This window comes from Mustela nivalis (genome assembly GCF_964662115.1).
Source record: "Mustela nivalis genome assembly, chromosome: 7".
Taxonomy (NCBI): Eukaryota; Metazoa; Chordata; class Mammalia; order Carnivora; family Mustelidae; genus Mustela; species Mustela nivalis.
Genome location: NC_139026.1, coordinates 87031426 through 87052236, shown reverse-complemented (window position 1 = coordinate 87052236; position 20811 = coordinate 87031426). Strand labels below are relative to the sequence as shown.

The following is a 20811-nucleotide window of genomic DNA, read 5'->3' as shown; positions in this document are numbered from 1 at the left end:
CCACGCCGGAAGAGTGGTGTCCCCGCCTTCCGCCCTTGGCTTGCGTATATCTGACGTAGGCGGAAGTGGTGTCGCGGTACCGGATGCGGGGCGGGGCCTCTGCCCCCTCCGCCCCTTCTGCCCCGCTATCAGAGAGCTTCCTAAATCGAGCGAACCCAGTCAGCGCCTCTTGAAATGGAGACGGTGAGGAGCACGGGAGGGCGGCGAGGGGCGCTGTGGAGCCCGAGACCCCCGTTAGGGGACAGGGTGGCCTGAGCAGGGACCGACGCTGCACGAGAAGCCGGTGTCTGTCCTATGCCGTGACCCTGCCCCTCTGCTCCTTCTCTGGGCGCATCTAGGACTGGGCCGCGCGATGCCTACCTCACGTCCGTGGTACTCTCAGCCCGAGCTGGCAGTGACTCTTTGCTCTCGGTTAGGAACCCGAGCCTACCTCGGCGATCTCGGACCTCCTTTCCTCTTAGCACCTCAAACCTTCAGAGGTTTGCCAGAGAGTGCAGGGCTGTGCTGTGATCCGGCTTTCCTGGGTAAGGCAGGGGGCTTCTGAGGGTCTCCCGCTTGCAAGGTAGCACCTGGCCCCCGGTTGTCTTGAGTGTGAGCCCTGCAGTCCCTGGCAGGAGGGAGGTGGGAAAGACTTTTATACTGCTTCGAGGTGTCTAGCGAAGTCACATTGCCTTAATAAGACTGAAAAGTGGGCTTTCCCTGAAGGAGGGAATCTTTCAGTGTTAGAGGCCGCTGTGTCCCTGGACAAGTTTAGGTTATGCCCTGTTCTGCGATTCTAAGCATGCGTGTTGGCACAGATCATTCTTGGCCAGCAGGCACTACCAGTTGTGGCAGGTCTTTGTCATCCTCCCAGAGATGCTGCAGGTAGCCTTTTACATGTTTGGATCCAGTGTGACGATCAGGAGCCTTTTCTAATACTCTGGAGCCATATATCCTCCCTCAGGCAGAGTAACTCTTCCGTGTCTTGGTTTTTATCATCTGTTACTGGCAGGTTCATCTTTCTTTGGGTCAGTCCTATGCCTTTAGTAATTCCTTTACCACACCCTTTCTCTGCCTGCAGAGAAGTCCTGTCCCTCAAGAAAGGAGAAAACAGACAGAAGTGGTCAAGTGATTTGCAGTTGGGCACCCAGGCAAGGGAGTCAGCTCTTACAGACTAAGAGAAGTTTGAACAAAAATAAAATGTCTGGGACACCTGGCTGGCTCAAGTCAGGAGAGCATGTGACTCTTGATCCCAGGGTCATGAGTGCTAGCTCCATGTTAGGCATAGAGTTTACATTAAAAATAAAAATAAAAATAATAATAAAGACTAACAAAAGGTCTGAGTCCATTAAATGCAAAATAATGTATCAATTTTTATTTTACTTACTTGTCAATGTAGTATGGTTTACAGAACATTTTTACATAGCTTTTCTAATTTAGTCCTCACACTTTTTGTATTGATTAGGTTCTTGGGATAGAAATTGTCTTAAAAAGAAGAAAAGAAAACCCTTGCTTTGAAAATGCTCAGCCTGCCTGGAGTGGGGGTGAGGGCAAACCAATGACAGCTGTTACCGAAGGTAGACTGTAATGAATGCTATCATCAAGATGCAAACAAAGGACTGTGGAAACATAGAGGAAGGGGAAATTATTATGGACCTAGGAGAGGGCATTGCAGGTTGAGAGAACAGTGTGAGCACAGGCACAGAAACGGGTATGTAGAGATTAATTGGGGGTGAGCCAGTGGCTTGATGTTGCTCAAGCTTTGGATTTTGCTTGCTTGGGAGAAAAGATTGGAAAAGTAGGCTGAGGTCAGGTTGAAGGTATAGCATACCACACTAAGTTTGAACTTTGTTTTGTAATAAGGGGAGCGATGGATGCTCTGTGAACCAAGCAGGGAGTGTGCTTTAGGAATGTTCTTAGCAGCTTCTGCAGATGGATGGAGTCACTTTAGAAAGTAGTGACCTCCTAGGTGCTGGAGATAAAAGTTCCTTACAGACCTGAGATGCTTAGTGAGAGAACTTGGAGGAAGCATGAAGGATGAAAAGGAGATAGATTTTGGACAGGGAGACCAGTTTAGAGAATGTTGCAGAAGTGAGAGGTAAAAGCCAAGTTGAAACTGAAAGTGGAAAGGAGAGAAATGGATTTGAGACATTTCTAACATATCAGTTTAGTTGGTAGACATTAAGGACAAGTTTAGGTCATGCCCTGCCCTGCAAGTCCAAGCAGACATATTGGCATAGCTCATTCTTGGAGAAATCAATACTACAGTTCTAGGCACTCAGAGGAGAGCAATGCAAAAAAACAGAGAAGGGAACCCCAGTAAGAATAATAGGATGAAAGGACAGATGCTGTTTTGTATTGAAGTGTTTGAGTAGTTTTTGTGATATCTGTGGCATTCCAGCAAACAATCAGAAATGTGGATTGGGGGTAACTGGGTGGCACAGTTGATTAAGCATTCGACTCTTGCTTTTAGCTCAGGTCATGATCTTGGGGTCATAAGAGTGAGCCCACATCAGGCTTTGTGCTCAGTGCCAAGTCTGCTTGAGTTTTTCTCTCCCTCTCCCCCTAGCATGTACATGTTCTCTCTCTAAAATAAATAAATATATATATATTTTTTAAAATGTGGATCAGGAGTTCAGAAGAAACTGTAAGTCCATGTGTCAGATCTAGCCTGTGTCTCCATAATATTTTGTACTTGTGTTATAGTGGTACTTTCCCAGGTTTCCTATGCTATTAAAAGCAGAGAGAAGTAATTATTCTCCTGCGTGGAGAAACAGGCAGAAAGGTAAAGTCATATTCAATAATGCCTTACTCTCTTGTGTAGGTTTCTGTATCTCTAGCTGTACATCACTTTTTTCCTCTATAGCTTAATCTTAGGCCTCTCTCTTCACAGGAGTATGCATTATCATTATCAATTTGAGAGTTAAAGAGCAAAACAGTTGAGATTTATGTGCAGAACCCCATGCTAAGTGGTGTGGGTGATACAAAGAAATATAAAACAGTTCTAGCTTCTGGGAATTTAAAACCTGTTTGGATAGATAAAGAACAAAAAAACTGTAGCACAATGCAGTATGTATTATATGATGGGTATAATAAACAGCTACACAAGTAGCTGTTTCTGTGTCTTTGTATAGATCTTTGTGAGACTGCGCTATCCCATGTGTATCTTTACCACTGAACAGCCCTCTCTCCCACTTAAAAGTGATGAGGCAGTATGTTCCGATAGCCTTGCCAAAATGCTGGGCCAAGCTGATAGTCTTATGCAGTCCAGACAGAAGAGGGAGATTATTCCCCTTCCCTCCTGCCCCCACCCTGGCCCATGAGAGGAGGGAAATTTAGAGCTGTCCTGCAAACTTGACCCTGTTTATCACCAACCTACCAAGTTCAAGCCAAGGCCTTCAATTTCATGTTAATACATAGCTATGTAGGTGAAGTACGACTTTTAAGTTAGTTTTGGTATGTTACCCAGAACAAATGGAGCCAAAACTGTTGATTCCAGCGGATTAAAATTATCATGACCCCTCCTGGGTTCCTAGATAACAAGAAAATTTCCAAATGTTCCCACTTGAGGGAGCCCAGAGATGGTTCTGAAGCTTTCTCTGTATTCAAAGTTCTCTGATGTCAGACTGTCGTGGTCAAATCAACTTGGAAAACCAGCATCCTCTGGGTTGTAGGAGCCTTTGACTCATAAGGGCAGTAAGAGGAATCAGGTTCCCAGTTTCAAAACATTTATTGTCCTCTTCCACCCCTCAGTCAGTCAAACTTTAACTCTCTGTAACAGTCAGCTGCTGGGATCCTCCCCAGATGTGGTCCTGTCTCTCTCTTTCTCTTTCTCTAGAAGGGTGGGTGGTGGAGGAGAGAGAGAGAATCTTAAGCAGGTTCTGTGCCCAGTATAGAGCCAGATGTGGGACTTGATTTCATGACCCTGAAATCATGACCTGAGCTGAAATCAAGAGTTGGACGGTTAACTCACTAGGCCCCTGATGTGGTCCTCTCTTAATGGTAAAGGGGTATGTCTATGATTCTAGTGTCTAAGAGTAGATTTAGTATTTGGAGGAAAGCAGTATTGTCTCTCTGGCTTCCATGTTTTTTTAAGTAGATCTATGAGAACCTTGTGGACTCTCAGATTTTCTAGTCTAAGCTTTTACGTCAAATGTTTCATTAGGCAGTGTGGTTAAGGGCATAGGCTTTGGAACCATACAGATATGTGTTCAAACTCGTATTGTACCCCTCCCTTACCAGCCATGTGATGTTGGGCAGGCTGTTTAATATTTCTTTCTTTTTTTTTTTTTAAAGATTTTATTTATTTATTTGAAAGACGGAGATCACAAGTAGGCAGAGAGGCAGGCAGAGAGAGAGAGAGAGAGAGGGAAGCAGGCTTCCTGCGGAGCAGGGAGCCCGATGCGGGGCTCGATCCCAGGACCCTGAGATCATGACCCGAGCCAAAGGCAGCAGCCCAAACCACTGAGCCACCCAGGCGCCCCTGTTTAATATTTCTTGAACCTCAGTTTTCTAATTAGTTTTTACCTCAGGATTGTTATGATTAAATGAGGTAATATTTTAAGTGGGCTTCATAGTGCTTTAAATGACATCGTTAGTTCATTAGCCCTTCTCATCATGCTCGGCTAAAATGGATGGAGCCCCGGATAGGCTGAATCTTTGTTCCTCTTGTCTCTCCAGGTCACTTCTTCAGATAGCTCCCCAGCTATGGAAAATGAGCATCTTCAAGGTAAGTTTACTGAAGAAAGGAAACTGCTACGAAAGCAATAGCCCAATCCTAACTTGTCCTCAGCGATGCTTTTGAATTTCTCTCAGGATGCCCCCTGGGAAAAATCAAAACTGGGCCAGATAATGTGCCAAACCATACCAGTCAGGATTAGTAATTTGGCAGGATCACCCAGGAATAAATCTTGGGCAGGATGGGAATGATTAATATTTTCAATTATCAAACCACTGAAATTTTTGAGGGAAAACCTCCATAGGCAATTCTGGGCCGGCTAACCATGTATCAGTGGTGAATGGTATTTTCTGATTAGCCCTGAAACAATGCCACTAGGATTTTATCATCCAGTGAGCTCACTAAAGCCACTGAGTGTACATGAGAAATTATAGAAAGGCCTTGAAAGCCCTTAAAACTAATCTAGAAATAGAGGCACTAAACCCTAAAATCCAGGGCAGAGGAGAAGGCAGTTCTAGCACCTGCACAAATAACTGGTTAGAATGGTAGGGTCCAGCTGTAGACGATCTAGAAAGAAGCAGAACTTACAGGTGCCTCTCTTAAAGGATTTTTTTTTTTTTTAAGATTTTTATTTATTTATCTGACAGAGATCACAAGTAGGCAGAGAGGCAGGCAGAGAGAGAGAGGAGGAAACAGGCTCCCTGGCAAGCAGAGAGCCCGATGTGGGGCTCAATCCCAGGACCTCGGGATCATGACCTGAGCTGAAGGCAGAGGCTTTAACCCACTGAACCACCCAGGCACCCCTCCCTTAAAGGATTTTATCCAGGAACACCTCTAGGTCTTCCCAGGACATGTTGATGGCATAAAGAGTACACACTTTCTCAGAGAATTGAAATATGGGCTGAGATCTTAGGACGTATTATTAAGGATCTATGAGTTCTCCACAAGAATTTTTAAATGTTCTGTTTTCATTTTGTTGGTATCCTAAAAGGTTAACATAGTCATATTTGAATTATCTGGGTAATATCTTCGTAACTGAGTACTGCCGCATGATACTAGTGCCTATTTTATGTTTCTGAGTACATCTGCAGTAGCACTAAGGCAAGGCTCAAAAACTCCAATTGTGAACCAAGCAGTGCTGTAGGTGCATACCACTACGAAAACCTATAGATCTTGTCACATCTAAAAGGACGCAGCAACTTTCTAGGTCTTGGCAGTTATCACTCTTCAGAAATTCAGGCCTAAGATCTGATTTTGAAAGAAGCTCAGAATTTGGATTTTTATCTCAATCTCCAGATTTTTACAATTGAGAAACTGACTTAAATTATTTTTTTTTAAAGATTTTATTTATTTATTTGACAGAGAGAGATCACAAGTAGGCAGAGAGGCAGGCAGAGAGAGAGGAGGAAGCAGGCTCCCTGCTGAGCAGAGAGCCTGATGTGGGACTCGATCCCAGGACCCTGAGATCATGACCTGAGCCGAAGGCAGCGGCTTAACCCACTGAGCCACCCAGGCGCCCCATGATTTAAATTATTTTTAAAGGGGCGCCTGCGTGGCTCAGTGGGTTAAAGCCTCTGCCTTTGGCTCAGGTCATGATCCCAGGATCCTGGGATAGAGCCCCGCATTGGGCTCTCTGCTCAGCAGGGAGCCTGCTTCTCTCTCTCTCTCTCTCTCTCTCTCTCTGCCTGCCTCTCTGCCTACTTGTGATCTCTGTCTGTCAAAATAAAATAAAATAAAATCTTTTTTAAAAAATTTAAATAAATAAATAAATAAATAATTTTTAAAATACCGAGAAAGCTAAATCAAATGTGTTTATAAGTCTATGGCCTAAATTGATGGTATTTAACTGTCAGTGTAGCATGTCTTAAACTGGCATCAAAAGGCACGTTCTTGGGAACTCCTTAAACCAGCCCCTTGGGCAAGGCAGGGGAGTTCCCGGATGTCCCCCAGATCGGGGACACTGGATGTGGGACACTGGAGACCAACATAGGCCAGCAGCACGTGGCCATAAGAGATTTCCTTGAAAAACAATAGTAGGCTTCAGTCAAAGATAGTGGACTGAATACATGCATCTACTTTTGTTCCTTCACAAAACCTACTAAAACCACCACAAAAGAATTTTTTTCCAAAGGAAGAAACCCACCAGAATAGAGAGAATAAGAGAGGAGACATTAGTAATTGGAAGCGGGAAAACAGATGCACGAGTGGTAAATCATTTAGCAGACCTGAGAAAACTGAATTACAAACTAGCAGCAGGGAAAGCCAAGAGAAGAATTGAAGATCTAAGAAGCAGTTAGATTCAGAGACTTCCTACTCCCTAGCTGAGTGCAGCTAGGAAACTCCTCCCAACTCTGGCAAAGACTGGACGTCTGGGGCGCCTGGGTGGCTCAGTGGGTTAAGCCTCTGCCTTCGGCTTGGGTCATGATCTCAGGGTCCTTGGGATCGAGCCCCGCATAGGCTCTCTGCTCCGCAGGGAGCCTGCTTCCTCTCTCCCTCTCTCTCTCTCTCTCTCTCTGCCTGCTTCTCTGCCTACTTGTGATCTGTCATATAAATAAATAAAATCTGTTAAAAAAAAAAAAAAAAAAAGGACTGGACGTCTGGAGAGGAGGTCCGCCCAGCTGAGGGCTGCAGTACTATACTAAACACAGGAGCATGAATGAACTACACTGGATGCTGAGATCCCAGTCCTTTCCCCAATCTAATTTCCCGAATGCTGACAGAAGTCTTCACCCTCTAAGCACAAAATTGAGTAAATAATCTTCTGCAGAATCCCCTTGAAGGGAAAGCCCTAAAAATAAAAGTATTGAATGTTCTCCATCTACACAGCTCATAGTCAATAAGACTTATGTGTACATTTGAGCTACCAGTCAACTTTAAAGCCTGCACTTTGGGGCGCCTGGGTGGCTCAGTTGGTTAAGCATCTGTCTCCAGCTCAGGTTGTGATCTCAGGGTCCTGGGATCCAGCCATTGGACTCCCTGTTCAGCGGGGAGCCTGTTTCTCCCTCTCCCCCTCCTTGTTTGTGCCCTCTGCTCTCTCTTGTCCTCTGTCTCCAAAATAAATAAAGTCTTAAAAAGAGAAAGAGAGAGAGAGAGAGAGACTGCACTCTTAGAATATGGTTTGATTGCTCCTTTAAACCAAGGATAACCAGAGATCTAAAAAATGCCTCTAAAATAAAAAGAAAAGTGATTCAAACTGCCCCCTCGAAGAACAAACAGAGGGAAAAAACAACAGAAAGAAATCAATGCACAGAGAAGAAAACTTTAAAAAATTAATGTTAATATATACTCAGATAACCTATTTCCATCATGCAACAAATAGAGGATGTCTTGTTCTTTTTTTTTTTTTTTTAAGAATTTTCAGAAAACAAAGAGAAGCTCTTAGACATTAAAAATACAATAGGAAAAATTTTAAACTAAGTAGGACGTTTGGAAAATTAAGTGGAGGAAGACTCCCAAAAAGTAGAACTAAAAATCAAAGAAGTGTGGTGCCTGGATGGCTCAGTTGGTTAAGCGTCTGACTGTTGATTTCAGTTCAGGTCATGATCTCAGGGTCATGAGATCGAGCCCCATGTTGGGCTCTGTGCTGGGTGTGGAGACAGCTTAAGATTCTCTCTCTCACTCTCCCTCTGTCCCTTCTGCCCCCTCAAAAAACAAAGTGGGGTGCCTGATTGACTCAGTTGACTATTGATCTTAGGGGCTGTGATTTCAAGCCCATGTTGGGTGTAGAGATTACTAAAAAAGAAAATCTTTCTAAAAAGCCCCCAAAATCAAAGAAGTAAAGGAAAGAAAAAGAAGTGTAAACTAGAAGAGAAATTTTTAACAACAATAACAACAAAAACAACTCACCAAACAAAACAAAACAACCTTAAAGGGTCAGTCTAGGAAGTCTGATTTCTAAATAATAGGAGTTACAGAAAGAGGAAAAGGACAACAGAAAGAGAAGGAAATGATCAAGGAAATAATTCAAGAACATTTCCTGGAACTGAAGGACATTAGTTTTCATACTGAAAAGATTCATTGAGTATTCAGCATAGTGGATGAAATTGACCTGCCCAAAGCACAATCATCATGAGATTTCAAAACAGTGGAAACAAAGAAGATCCTGAGCTTCCAGAAAGGAAACAAACAAACAAAAACATGTTACATAAAAGGAATTGGAATTGCCTCGGACTCTCCAACACACCAGAAACTAGAAGGCAATGGGGGCAGTGCCTTCAACATTCTTTAGGAAAATAAATCCAAACCTAGAATTTATATCCAGCCAAATTATACATCAAAGGTGAGGGTAAAATAAAGATATCTGCAGGCTGTGAGGTCTCAAAAATTTACCTCCCATGCACCCTTTCTCAGGAAGCTACAGGAAGATGTATATCACCAAAACAAGGAAGTAATAAAAAAAAGAAAGAAAGTTGAAAACACAAGAGTACAGGACACAGAAGTGCCAATACAAAAACGACATGAAAGGGGGCCCCTGGATGGTGATGAATGAAGATCTCTGGAAGACAGCTGTGCACACCAGCAAACCAGCCCAGATTTGAGCAGGTCAAAAGATTCACGAGAAACTTCTTTGGGTGGTTTAAATTGAGAGACTATCTAGTTTCAGAATTTCTTTCTTTCTTTTTTTTTTTTTTTTTTTTTTTTTTTTTTTTTTTTTAAAGATTTTATTTATTCATTTGACAGAGAGAAATCACAAGTAGATGGAGAGGCAGGCAGAGAGAGAGAGAGAAGGAAGCAGGCTCCCTGCCGAGCAGAGAGCCCGATGCGGGACTCGATCCCAGGACCCTGAGATCATGACCTGGGCCGAAGGCAGAGGCTTAACCCCCTGAGCCACCCAGGCGCCCTCTTTTTTTTTTTTAAAGATTTTATTTATTTATTTGACGGAGAGAGATTACAAGTAGGCAAAGAGGCAGGCAGAGAGAGAGAGGAGGAAGCAGGCTCCCTGCTGAGCAGAGAGCCCGATGCGGGACTCGATCCCAGGACCTTGAGACCATGACCTGAGCCGAAGGCAGCGGCTTAACCCACTGAGCCACCCAGGCGCCCCAAGTTTCTGAATTTCTTGAAGAGATTTAAACAACTGATGAAGAGTTTGGGGGTTGAATTAGTTATGAACATTTGAATTAGTTATGAATACTTGAATTAGTTATAAAAACAAAAAGACAAGACAGTTATTAACTCCAGGGAAAACAACGTTGTGAAAGAAAGAAAAAAAAGGTCAGGAGTTTACCACTGGGCTTCACTCCGAAAAAGGAATTCCGTCAAAGTTATTTTAATACTAATGTAGCCAACATAATTTCTGGGAGAATGGGGAGATAGGAAGTACATGTTTGTGTTGGGGTCCTAGTAGGAAGGAGAACTAAAAATTCTCATATTGCTTGAATGATAATAGATAATGCCCCAAAATGGAAGAATTAAAAAAAGAAAAGGTTGTTATTTATAGACCTAGATATAAGTACCAAAATAATCAATTCGGGTAGGGGTAGGACAGGGCAGTAGGTGACATGGACTGCAGTTTTTCTTAAAAAAAAAATCTCTAGGTTTGGCTTTTTATACTTGTGTTAATGGGTAAAATCTTAAACATTAAAAACACCTGGCATACTGATATGAGGAAGTGGTGATGCAACATGGGGGCTTAAGTGGGTAGGAGAAGAATCAATGAAACAAGATAGAATTGGGAGGGAGACAAACCATAAGTGACTCTTAATCTCACAAAACAAACTGAGGGTTGCTGGGGGGAGGGGGGTTGGGAGAAGGGGGGTGGGGTTATGGACATTGGGGAGGGTATGTGCTTTGGTGAGTGCTGTGAAGTGTGTAAACCTGGCGATTCACAGACCTGTACCCCTGGGGATAAAAATATATGTTTATAAAAAATTAAAAAAAAAAACACCTGTCATAGCATTTAAGATCATGAACTTTGGTATATGTGCTGCTGAAGCGAGCACTACGATCGTGAACTTTGGAATCAGGTCTGTGTGTAAGTCTGTGTTGCCACTTACTAATGGTGCAACCTTGAGCAGTTTATCTGCTTCCCACCTGTTTTCTCATCTGAAAAATGAGGACAGTATTTGCTTTACAGGTTTGTCATAAGGAATAAATGATGTGATATTTTTAAAGTACACATAGCATAGTACATAGCACCTTCAAGTTTATTATTTTCTGGGTTGCTTCTCCAGTTTAGAGCAAGCAATTAAAATCAGAGGAATAGACAGGTGAACACAGCCAGGCTCTCCCATTTGTCTAGAGTAAATGGATGATTTTTGATTCACGGGGTCATCCCAAGATGGACTGTCAGGGCGCTTGCAGCCAGGTTAATTAAGCACTGGGCTTCAACTGAGTGTTGATCTGAAACAGCCCAACTTGGACCATGACTTTCTCATCTGCAGATCTTAGAAGAAGTTTAAGAAGCTTACTTGCATTTTAAGAAGCTTAATTACGTCTTAATTGAGAAAAGACAACAAGTGAAAATGCACTTAAATACCTGAAAGGGGAAATTTGAGTTAAAGATGAGAAAAAACCTTTAGGCTAGAAGAGGTTAATGAAAGCTATTAATAGATTTTCTGTTTTAGTAGCTGTCTTTTGCCTGAGGAGCCAATAGATAGAGTCCTACCTGGATATGGGGGTTGGATGAAATAGTTTCTAAGGAGTATATCTAGTTTTTGTGGGAACAGTAAGAACAAAACAGATAGAAAAGGGGCCTTATTAAAAAAATCAGGCTATAAATATTTGAACAGCTACACTTTTATTTTCTGCCTCTGTTGATTGTGAGTTGTTGCATGGAAGGAAGCTTCTAACTATCCCACCCTATGCAGAGACCCCAGAATCCAACAATAGTGTGTATACTTCCTTCATGAAGTCTCATCGCTGCTATGACCTGATTCCCACAAGCTCCAAATTGGTTGTATTTGACACTTCCCTGCAGGTGGGTGAAATCCTCTTCTCCCATCCCCCTTCCTAGGAGCCTCTGGTTCAAAAACTCTCATCCTATGTCATCCTAAGGGTAATTTCCCTGTCCCTATATGGGTTTAGTTTCATGTTTTTCCCAACATACCCAACCCCCGTTCTTTTAAAGTCTTGCGCCCTGTGAATTTTCCTTTGTGATCATGACTCTTTTGGCTACAGGTGAAGAAAGCTTTCTTTGCTTTGGTGACTAATGGTGTACGGGCTGCACCTTTGTGGGATAGTAAGAAGCAAAGTTTTGTAGGTAGGCAGAATTTCCTGGAACATAGTATTATTGGCACCTTGTGCTGGGCAGGGAGAGCTTTGAGCAGTGCTGAGGAATCTTGTCTTGGCTTCTAGGCATGCTGACCATCACTGATTTCATCAATATCCTGCATCGCTACTATAAATCAGCCTTGGTAAGACTGGTGCCGAAGCCCAATGACCAAACCTTTTTTGCCTACCCAAAGTCCCTCATTCCTAGTTCCTTTCTTCCAAGCAAACAACGAGGGGTCCTTGAAGTAGAGAGATCAAGTCTCAAGTTCTGTGCTTCTGCTTCCAGGTACAGATCTATGAGCTAGAAGAACACAAGATAGAAACTTGGAGAGGTATGTAGGGAACTGGGGGTGGTAAAAGGGAAAAGGCTGGAGAGTTTTCCATACTGGTATTTTGTGGACCTCCCTTTTCCCTTCAGAGGTGTACCTACAGGACTCCTTCAAACCACTCGTCTGCATTTCTCCTAATGCCAGGTGAGTTCCAGCTATCCATTTGTCCATAAGGGGAGGAGCCTTGCCACCAGTGAAGCTAAAGCCCTAGATACCTAAAGATCCAGGGGCAGAAGAGAAACAAGACTCTCCTCCCAAACACACACACATTCACATACTCTTAAGGTCTAGTTTGAACACTGCTCTCCTATCCCAATCACCAGTTTTCCCTGTTTATAAACATACTCTTAGAAGCTATTTACTCTTCTCAAGCTCAGCACTGTGGGACTTACCATTATGCCCAATTTCCCACAGCTTGTTTGATGCTGTCTCTTCATTAATTCGAAACAAGATCCACAGGCTGCCAGTTATTGACCCGGAATCAGGCAACACCTTATACATCCTCACCCACAAGCGCATCCTCAAGTTCCTCAAATTGTTTGTAAGTGTCCTCAGCTTGGTTTTTACTTCCTTCCCCCCCCCCCCCCAAAGAGAGACAGCAGGGGTAGAGGAGTCGGGGGGCAGATGGAGAGAGAGAGAGAGAGAGAATCTTAAGCAGGCTCCACACCCAATGCAGAGCCTGACACCGGGCACTAGGATCATAACCTGAGCTGAAATCAGGAGTCATACACTTAAGCGACTGAGCCACTGCATGCCCCTGGTTTTTACTTCTTATATACTGGGTTGGAGGGGTAACAAAGTGTGGTGGTGGGGGGGTTCTTGAAGATGACCCTGATGGTTCTCTCCTCAGATCACTGAGTTCCCCAAGCCAGAGTTCATGTCTAAATCTCTGGAAGAGCTACAGATTGGCACCTATGCCAACATTGCTATGGTCCGCACCACCACCCCTGTTTACGTGGCTCTGGGGATCTTTGTACAACATCGAGTCTCAGCACTGCCAGTAGTAGATGAGAAAGGTGAGAGATTGTGCAAGAGAGGGAAGGCTCCAGAGAAATCAGGGTGGTTCTGGGAAATCTCCTGTCCTTCAGCTCAGCCTGAAGGGTGATGCTATAGGCAGGGGGAGCCTGGGATGCCAGATCCTCTTTGCTGAACTGCCTCTGTCCCCTTAGGGCGTGTGGTGGACATCTACTCCAAGTTTGATGTTATCGTGAGTGATTGCGGAGGGGCTGGGAGGTAGGGAAAGGGGTGGGGTGTTGAATGTGGAGAGGGAGAAGAATTGAGTCTCTTCTGGGACCTAAGGGTTTTAGAAGCTTCTGAGTTTTCAAATCCAGTTTGAAAAGGAATAGGTTGGGTGTGGTTTGTGGCTAACAACTGCCCTGAATCCCTCTGGTATGTTCAGGTGGGCTCAGGGTTTGGGGGCTTGACTTCCTTGCTTCCCTGCAAGCACCTTCCTCTCTCTCCCCAGAATCTGGCAGCAGAAAAGACCTACAACAACCTAGATGTGTCTGTGACCAAAGCCTTGCAGCATCGCTCCCATTACTTTGAGGGAGTCCTCAAGTGCTACCTGCATGAGACTCTGGAGACCATCATCAACAGATTGGTGGAAGCAGAGGTAGGGAGGCCAGTGACTCAGAAGGAGCTGGGGGTGCAGCTTGAGAGTGGGGTTTGGCAAGGTGGGTAAGGGTTGCAGGGTTCATCCTAACTGAGGCTATCACTAAACCCCTTTTCTCCCTTGTTGCTCCATGCAGGTTCACCGACTTGTCGTGGTTGATGAGAATGACGTGGTCAAAGGGATTGTATCTCTGTCTGACATCCTGCAGGCCCTGGTGCTCACAGGAGGAGAGAAGCCCTGAGCTGGGGAAGGGGTCAGGCAGCACCAGGGGATATGCCCCACTCACTGCCTGCCCCACGTTCTAGCAATCATGGATGAAACCTTGAGAATTGTGACTCTGTTCCCTGCTTGGGAGCTAGGGAGGGTGCGGGGGGTTGGGGGAGAGGAAGGAGAATGGATTTTTAGCTATCCGTATCCTAACACAGCCTAGCCCATCCTAGCCCTTGACCTCTTAGATGGAGCCCCCTTTCTGGGTGAATGATGGGCTGTGTGCCCCTCAGGCCAATTCTGATCTCTAAGAGATCCCCAGACCTCACCTCTCTCTCTGTCCCTGACTCCACCCTAAGATAATAGCACAACAAAACTCTTCCTAAAGATATTTTTATTCATCCTGCTTCATGCTGTATGGAGGAGGCTGAGTCCATTTAGTGACATTTCTTCCCATAATGGGAAGTAGGAGGATTGTAGGGAGGAGGGTCGTTGGGTTCCTGTGCTATGTGCAAATGAAGGGAGATGGGGGTTATGTGGAGGAGGAGGGCAGAGCGATTAGCTGAGGCTATCACTTTTCATGGCAAGCCTAATTAAAATGACAGGAACCTCTTCATGGTATTGCAGTGTCTGATTCTTGCACTTCATAGACACTACTGTTCCAACTGTTCGACATGTTTTTTTTAAGATGTTTTAAAATTTATTTGACAGAGGGAAAGCAAAGCAAGGGGAATGGTGCGCAGAGGGAGAGAGAGAAGCAGGCTCCCTGCCAAGCAGGGAGTCCAGTGTGGGGCTCGATCCCCGGACCCAGGATCATGACTAAGCCAAAGGCAGATACTTAACCAACTGAGCCACCCAGGTGCCCCATTGACCGTTCTACTTCATATGGCTTCTTCAACCCATTACTAGCAACAGGAATAATGGCACATACATATATACACACACATATATATGTAAAACTGTGTCAGGCACCATTCTTAGTGCTTTACATCTATTAATTCATTTAAGCCTCGGAAAATAGTAGATATGATTCCAGTTTTACAGATTGAAAAAAAAAGAAAACTGAGGCAGAAAGGCTAAGTAACCAGCCAATGCCACACAGCTAGGAAAATGTAGAGCTAGGATTTGTACCCAAACAGTCCGGCCCCAGAGCTCCTGCTATTTACCACTACACTAGACTTACTGCCTTTCCAACTTTCCATTCATAACTGTTTCCCACCCTATTCCCCCGCAATTCTCCGTATTACCTTACTTTCCCCTCTGCCTGAACCATAGCTGAGACCCCAGGAAAATCTCCTAACAGTGTTAGATCTGAGTAGAGAGACTGAGGGTCTCCTTTAGGCAGAGAGATGTGCTACTGTCATCAACTTTTCTTAGGGAAGGTTGGACTCTGTTTGAATTTTGCTGAGCTGGAACTGTCTTTGAACCTACAAAATGCCTTACCATTCTTCCAAGGTGAGAATGAAGTGGGGGGTGGAGAGCAAACTCCACCAATGCTGAAACCATGTGAACCAAACAGTCAAAACCAAATACCATAAAGACTGCTAGTTTCCGAGGCCTGAGCCAGATTTGGGGTACCGTCTCACCACTGACTTGCAGTTTTGAAACCATTTCCTGTCCAAGACCAGAAGTAATCTTGGAGGACTTCTAGCCCCTACCTACCTAAGAACTCTGATGAATCCTGGCATACCATACCGGTTCCTCCAAAGTAGGCTTCCTCATGGCTCATGGGGAAAAGTGTCAAGGCAGCTTGTCAGGGCTGCCTTCCTGGCTTTGGAGAAAGCCCCTGCTTCTGCATTCCCCTCTTCATAGCTCACAGCACATTCCCAGACTTGGGGGAGGGAGGCTTCCAAGTTATTAGAATTCGGGTATACTTGTGCATGTGGGGGTGACTGCACGGTGGAGAGGACAGATGTCTTCTTATGTCACATTCCATCACTGAGGGTTTGTCTAGGGAGGAGGCAAGGGCTTTAAAAAGCCCTAGGACTCTGGTGGGACCTGGGTAGAAGGAAGCATCTTCAAGCAAAGTGCCACCAGAGTGCAGCTGGTAGGTGTGAAAAGTGGGGGAGGGAGTATGGTCAAATGGAGGGCATAGGGGCTGTTTGGGTTATCTCTAAGGGTTCATATTAGGGAGGAGGGAGCCTGGGTTTGGTTGCTCTGGTTCTCATGAAGTCAGTCTCTGCCACAACAATCGTCCAGGCCCCATCCTCTTAGAAGGAAGGGTCTGTACCCAAAGGGCTGCATGATCTTTTTGCCTCTCCCATTCTCCCCTAAAGCCCAGTCAGTCTCAAAATCTGAGAATGGAGCAGAAAGACAAGGAACAAAATTACAAAGCCTCATAGCCTATTCTTAACTATTCCTCTCAAAAGAGGCAAATTATCCCTTCTTCCTCAGGAACCATTGCCATACACACTCTTCTCCCACCTCCTGTCTCCCCTCCCCTCCACTGGAGCTGCTGCCATGGTTGCCAGGATGGTTGCTAAGTCTCTGCATGGAAGGGTTGGCGTGGGCTGTGCTGCCACTAACATTACCATGGTGAATCAGGGGACACCTGGTGTAGGCTTGGGGGGAGGGAGCATGTGGATGTAAGCAACACCCCCTGCCCCTGGGCAGAATGAGTGTAAAAGGTGAGTATCTTGAGCAAAACTTCAGGTGGGGGCTAAGTGAGCTAGGCATTGTGGTAGTGGTGATGATGGGCAGCTCTATCCTGGGAAGCGGGGGCCACTCGTTATCATTTCAGTTGCTAGGGTACTGGTTTTGCCAAGGGAGCACACCATTCCTCCTCCATCCGTTCTGAAAGAGTGCAAATGCATAAGTACCTTAGTCTGTCCTCCATAGGGCTGAGCAGAGCTGTGTGGGCACAGAACAGTATGACCCCCAGATCCTGGCTTCTGGATTGGGGGAGAGAGCCTGCTGTGGGGAGAGGGCTCCATACATGACCAAGGACAAACATCTAGAATAGGAACGTGGGACAGTTGATGGCCAAGACAGACTCCTGTGTCCTACCAGCAGCCCTGGGCTGCAACACTCAGAGGGCAAGGAGTTAAAGGTGTGGGGGTCACCCTTTCTGAGCTTGGGGAGGCAGCTCTCCCCCAGAGTCACATAAAAGCTGCGTGAAAACCACCGCCTCCTCCCTCCACCGCATGGAAGCTGGTTACTCATCTCTCTGCACCCGAACAGCCACTGCCGCTAAAAATAGACCCCCTGCACCCCAACCCCATGGAAACCAGCAGAGAGTGGCAGGCAGAGACCTTGAGTTCCATTCCTGTCACCTCCCTGTTAGGGAAACTGAAGTCCGAGGCAGGAAGTCAGTGGCAGAACCCTGGTGGTGGGGCACCCCACAAGCAGAAGAGTGAAGGGTTAAAAACGGCCGGGAGGTTGAAGAAATGGGGGTGGGGGAAGGGCAGCATCAGCTTGGCAAAAATAAGAAGTCCCCTGCCCACTCGCGCAGGTCCCATCAGGCTTGGGGGACATGAACAGTGGGAAGGGGCGCCCAATCCCGGGCCCCAGGGGGCGGCCGTGCACATGGGGGAGGCAGCAGCGCTGTGCCGTCCGCGCCGCACCGTGTCACATGCGCGCGCACACACACACAGACAGGCACACACGTGTGCCCGGGTATATATAGTCCCCAGTCTCTGGGCCCGTCGCTCTGCAGTGGGCGCCGGCTCCTCGGGCTGGGAGGGGGCTCTCGGGGAGGGTGGGAGGGTGGGGGGCCGGGGTGGGGTGGGGCAGGATGCTGGATGGCCAGCTCTTCTCCGAGGGGCCCGACAGCCCCCGGGAGCCCCAGGATGAGGAGTCTGGCAGCTGCCTCTGGGTGCAGAAATCCAAGCTGCTGGTGATCGAAGTGAAGACTATTTCCTGTCATTATAGTCGCCGCGCCCCTCCTCGACAGCCCATGGACTTCCAAGCCAGCCACTGGGCCCGAGGGCCCCAGAGCCGCACGTGAGTGAAGGAGAGGAGACGGGTGTTGGGAAGAGAGTGGTGGGGCGGGGAGTGGGGTCCGGACCTCCCCGCAGGCACCAGCTAGTGCTACCGGTCCCCTTTCTCTTTCCCACGCCTCCCCCTACCCCATTCCGAGGCCTGGGGCCTGACTCTTCCCGCATTGTTTTGGGGGGCAGGAGTGGGTGTGAGAAAGGGCAGGAGGTGAGATGGGGCAGACGCTGTTAAAGTGTGCATGGAGGGATGGTGAGGAGTCCGCCTTCGACTTCAGCCCTAACATATACGCACGTGCACACGGGCACACACTCACACACACCCCTCCACTCGGCTGCCCCAAATGGTCTCCAGGGCTCCCAGCTCCCCGGGCCTCGGCTCCCTTCCCCCACAAACTGCTCACCTGGGTTCCTGCTCATTGTCCCAGGTGTGGGCCGCGCCCGGGATCCCCTGAGCCGCCGCCCCGCCGTCCCTGGGCCTCCAGGGTGCTGCAGGAGGCGACCAACTGGCGGGCGGGGCCCCCGGCCGAGGCCCGAGCCCGGGAGCAAGAAAAAAGGAAAGCGGCATCGCAGGAGCGGGAGGCCAAGGAGACCGAGCGAAAAAGGCGCAAGGCTGGTGGGGCCCGAAGGAGCCCCCCCGGTCGGCCCCGCCCGGAACCTCGGAACGCCCCTCGGGTGGCCCAGCCTGTAGGGCCCCCGGCTCCTTCACGACCCGAGCGCCTGGGGCCGGCGGGGCGACCGCCCCGTCCATCCGCGCAGCCGCAGAGCGACCCAGGGGCGGCGTGGGCGGGGCCCTGGGGAGGTAGGAGGCCAGGGCCCCCCAGCTACGAGGCTCACCTGCTGCTGAGAGGCGCAGCCGGGACAGCCCTGCGACGACGCTGGGACCGCCCGCCACCCTACGTGGCTCCACCTTCTTACGAAGGCCCCCACAGGACCTTGGGGTCAAAGCGAGGCCCTGAGCCCTCCCAGGCGCCAGCCTCTGCAGCCTCTGCTCCGATTCCGGCCGGGACAGAGGGAGGGTGCACAAAGAAGAGGCTGGATCCTCGGATCTACCGGGACGTCCTCGGGGCTTGGGGTCTCCGACAGGGGCGGGGTCTCTTGGGGGGATCCCCAGGCTGTGGAACAGCCGGGCCGAGGCTGGAGTCCTTGGGCAAGGGGGCCGCGGAGAAAAGCTTGGGGCTGGCCACTAGTGGTAGCGACGGCCATTCCCAAGCCAAAGCTGCTGTTAACCCAAGCACGGAGACGGCTCCTGCGGGCTTGGCCGCTGCGACTCCCAGCCCTCCGCGTCCCGCTCCCAGGTCCAGGCCCCATCTCAAGGGCTCCGGGGAAGGGAAAGAAAATAGGGAACAGAGCTGGCTCCCCAAATGCTGGATTCCCTCCCTTAAAAAGCAGCCGCCCCGACATAGCCAGACCCTCCCCAGACCCTGGGCTCCAGGAGGCACGGGATGGAGAGAGTCCCTGGGTCATAGAGAGGGGGCTCGACCTGGAACCTTGGAGGGTTGGAAGGGGACACGCCGCGCGCACACCCTACCCCGCAGTTCCCGTGGCCCTGCTCGTGGAGAAGGCGTCTTTGTCATTGACGCCACGTGCGTGGTGATACGGTCACAGTATGTCCCAACCCCTCGAACCCAGCATGTACAGCTTTTGCCCGATGGGGTTCCGCGCGTCGTGGGGGATGCCCCTAATCAATCGAAGCCCAACAAGGAGGAGGGCGAGGGAGCCGCGGCCTTTCCCTCCCCTTGCCAGAAACGGCTCTTGAGCAGTCGCCTTTCACACCACCTCGGTGGAGGGCACGGGTTCGAAGCTGAGGGCGGGAAGCCCGCGGACTCCTCCTTGGAGGAGCGCGCCTCCCGCATCTTGGGGCTCCCTGTTGGCGAAGTAAACCTTCAGGACGCTCCTCCGCAGCCGGGTAGCCCAGAGCGCTCAGCCTCAGGCCCAGCGGCCTCAGGAGGCACGGTCGGTGCCGAGGGCTCGGAGGAAGGGGCGGCGGTCCCGCGGCGCGCTGGCCGGGGCTGGCCGCGTACCCCAGGGCCCTACGCCGGGGCCCTGCGGGAAGCCGTATCCCGCATCCGCCGGCACACCGCCCCAGACTCGGACTCGGACGAAGCTGCGGAGCTCAGCGTCCATAGCGGCTCTTCTGATGGAAGCGACACAGAAGCCTCGGGCGCCTCCTGGCGAAATGAGCAACCCCGGCCCGGGGAAGGCGGGAAGACAGCAGAGCTGAGCGACAGCATCCGAGAGATTCTAGATGTCATCAGCCGAACCGAGGAGGCCCTCTTCGGAACGAGGGACACTAAGGGGACCCCACAGGGAAATAGGGAGCGGCAGTGACAGGCCCTTCCTTGTATTTGTGTTCCCCACTTTTCCATCCTTGGGCCCACTGGTCCTCTTTCCTCACAGACTTCCTTCTACCCTTTCCCCAGAATCGTTCCCATACTTGAAATAGAAGCAGCCCAAATGAAAGGAAAGGGAACATATGCCAATTCACGATTTATTCCTTTCCTTTCTTTCCTTTCCTTTCCTTTCCTTTCCTTTCCTTTCCTTTCCTTTCCTTTCCTTTCCTTTCCTTTCCTCCCCTCCCCTCCCCTCCCCTTCCCTCCACCTCCCTTCCCTTCCCACTTCTTCCCTCCCCACCCCTCCCCTCCCCTGTCCTCCCCTGTCCTTCCCTTCCTTTTCCTCTTTCTTTCTTTCTTTCTTTCTTTCCTTCTTTTTCAGGACAGGTGAGGATGAACAATAGACTTTAATACCTGATCCATTCAGGGCACTGGGGTAAGGTCTTCAGCAGGGGCTCATGCACTGGGTTCAGAGCAGAGCAGAGTGGCTTGGCCAGGATCAGGTAGGGGAGCAGGGATATTATAGTCATAG

General features: G+C 48.4%; 2 protein-coding genes across 5 annotated transcripts; both read left to right on the top strand.

Moving 5' to 3' along the window:
• The first annotated feature begins 75 nt into the window (after positions 1-75).
• PRKAG1 (protein kinase AMP-activated non-catalytic subunit gamma 1) lies at positions 76-14626 on the top strand. 4 transcript variants are annotated; one of them, XM_082741155.1, is made up of 13 exons: positions 93-183; positions 339-524; positions 4660-4708; positions 11464-11573; positions 11774-11855; positions 11951-12009; positions 12153-12198; positions 12285-12339; positions 12610-12736; positions 13046-13211; positions 13365-13402; positions 13661-13807; positions 13944-14626. In XM_082741155.1, exons 3-13 carry the CDS (start codon positions 4687-4689, stop codon positions 14046-14048), a joined length of 957 nt encoding a protein of 318 aa, XP_082597281.1. In that variant the 5' UTR covers positions 93-183; positions 339-524; positions 4660-4686; the 3' UTR covers positions 14049-14626. The 4 variants fall into 4 exon arrangements, with proteins under 4 accessions (XP_082597280.1, XP_082597281.1, XP_082597282.1 ...); XM_082741156.1 differs by having other exon boundaries at positions 100-183; positions 417-524; XM_082741154.1 differs by lacking the exon at positions 339-524 and having other exon boundaries at positions 76-183.
• Positions 14627-17707: 3081 nt separating this feature from the next.
• Positions 17708-20411, top strand: DDN (dendrin). Its single transcript, XM_082741153.1, has 2 exons — positions 17708-17956; positions 18375-20411. Exons 1-2 carry the CDS (start codon positions 17748-17750, stop codon positions 20275-20277), a joined length of 2112 nt encoding a protein of 703 aa, XP_082597279.1. The 5' UTR covers positions 17708-17747; the 3' UTR covers positions 20278-20411.
• Positions 20412-20811: the final 400 nt, after the last annotated feature.

What these genes read in the sequence shown, in the direction of transcription:
- PRKAG1 (XM_082741154.1), top strand. An exon ending in ACTCCAAGTTTGATGTTATC is followed by an intron (nt 13,403 to 13,660) that starts GTGAGTGATTGC and finishes CTCTCTCCCCAG; the next exon opens with AATCTGGCAGCAGAAAAGAC. An exon ending in ACAGATTGGTGGAAGCAGAG is followed by an intron (nt 13,808 to 13,943) that starts GTAGGGAGGCCA and finishes TGCTCCATGCAG; the next exon opens with GTTCACCGACTTGTCGTGGT.
- DDN (XM_082741153.1), top strand. Translation starts at nt 17,748, where the DNA reads ATGCTGGATGGCCAGCTCTTCTCCGAGGGGCCCGACAGCCCCCGGGAG. An exon ending in CGAGGGCCCCAGAGCCGCAC is followed by an intron (nt 17,957 to 18,374) that starts GTGAGTGAAGGA and finishes TCATTGTCCCAG; the next exon opens with GTGTGGGCCGCGCCCGGGAT.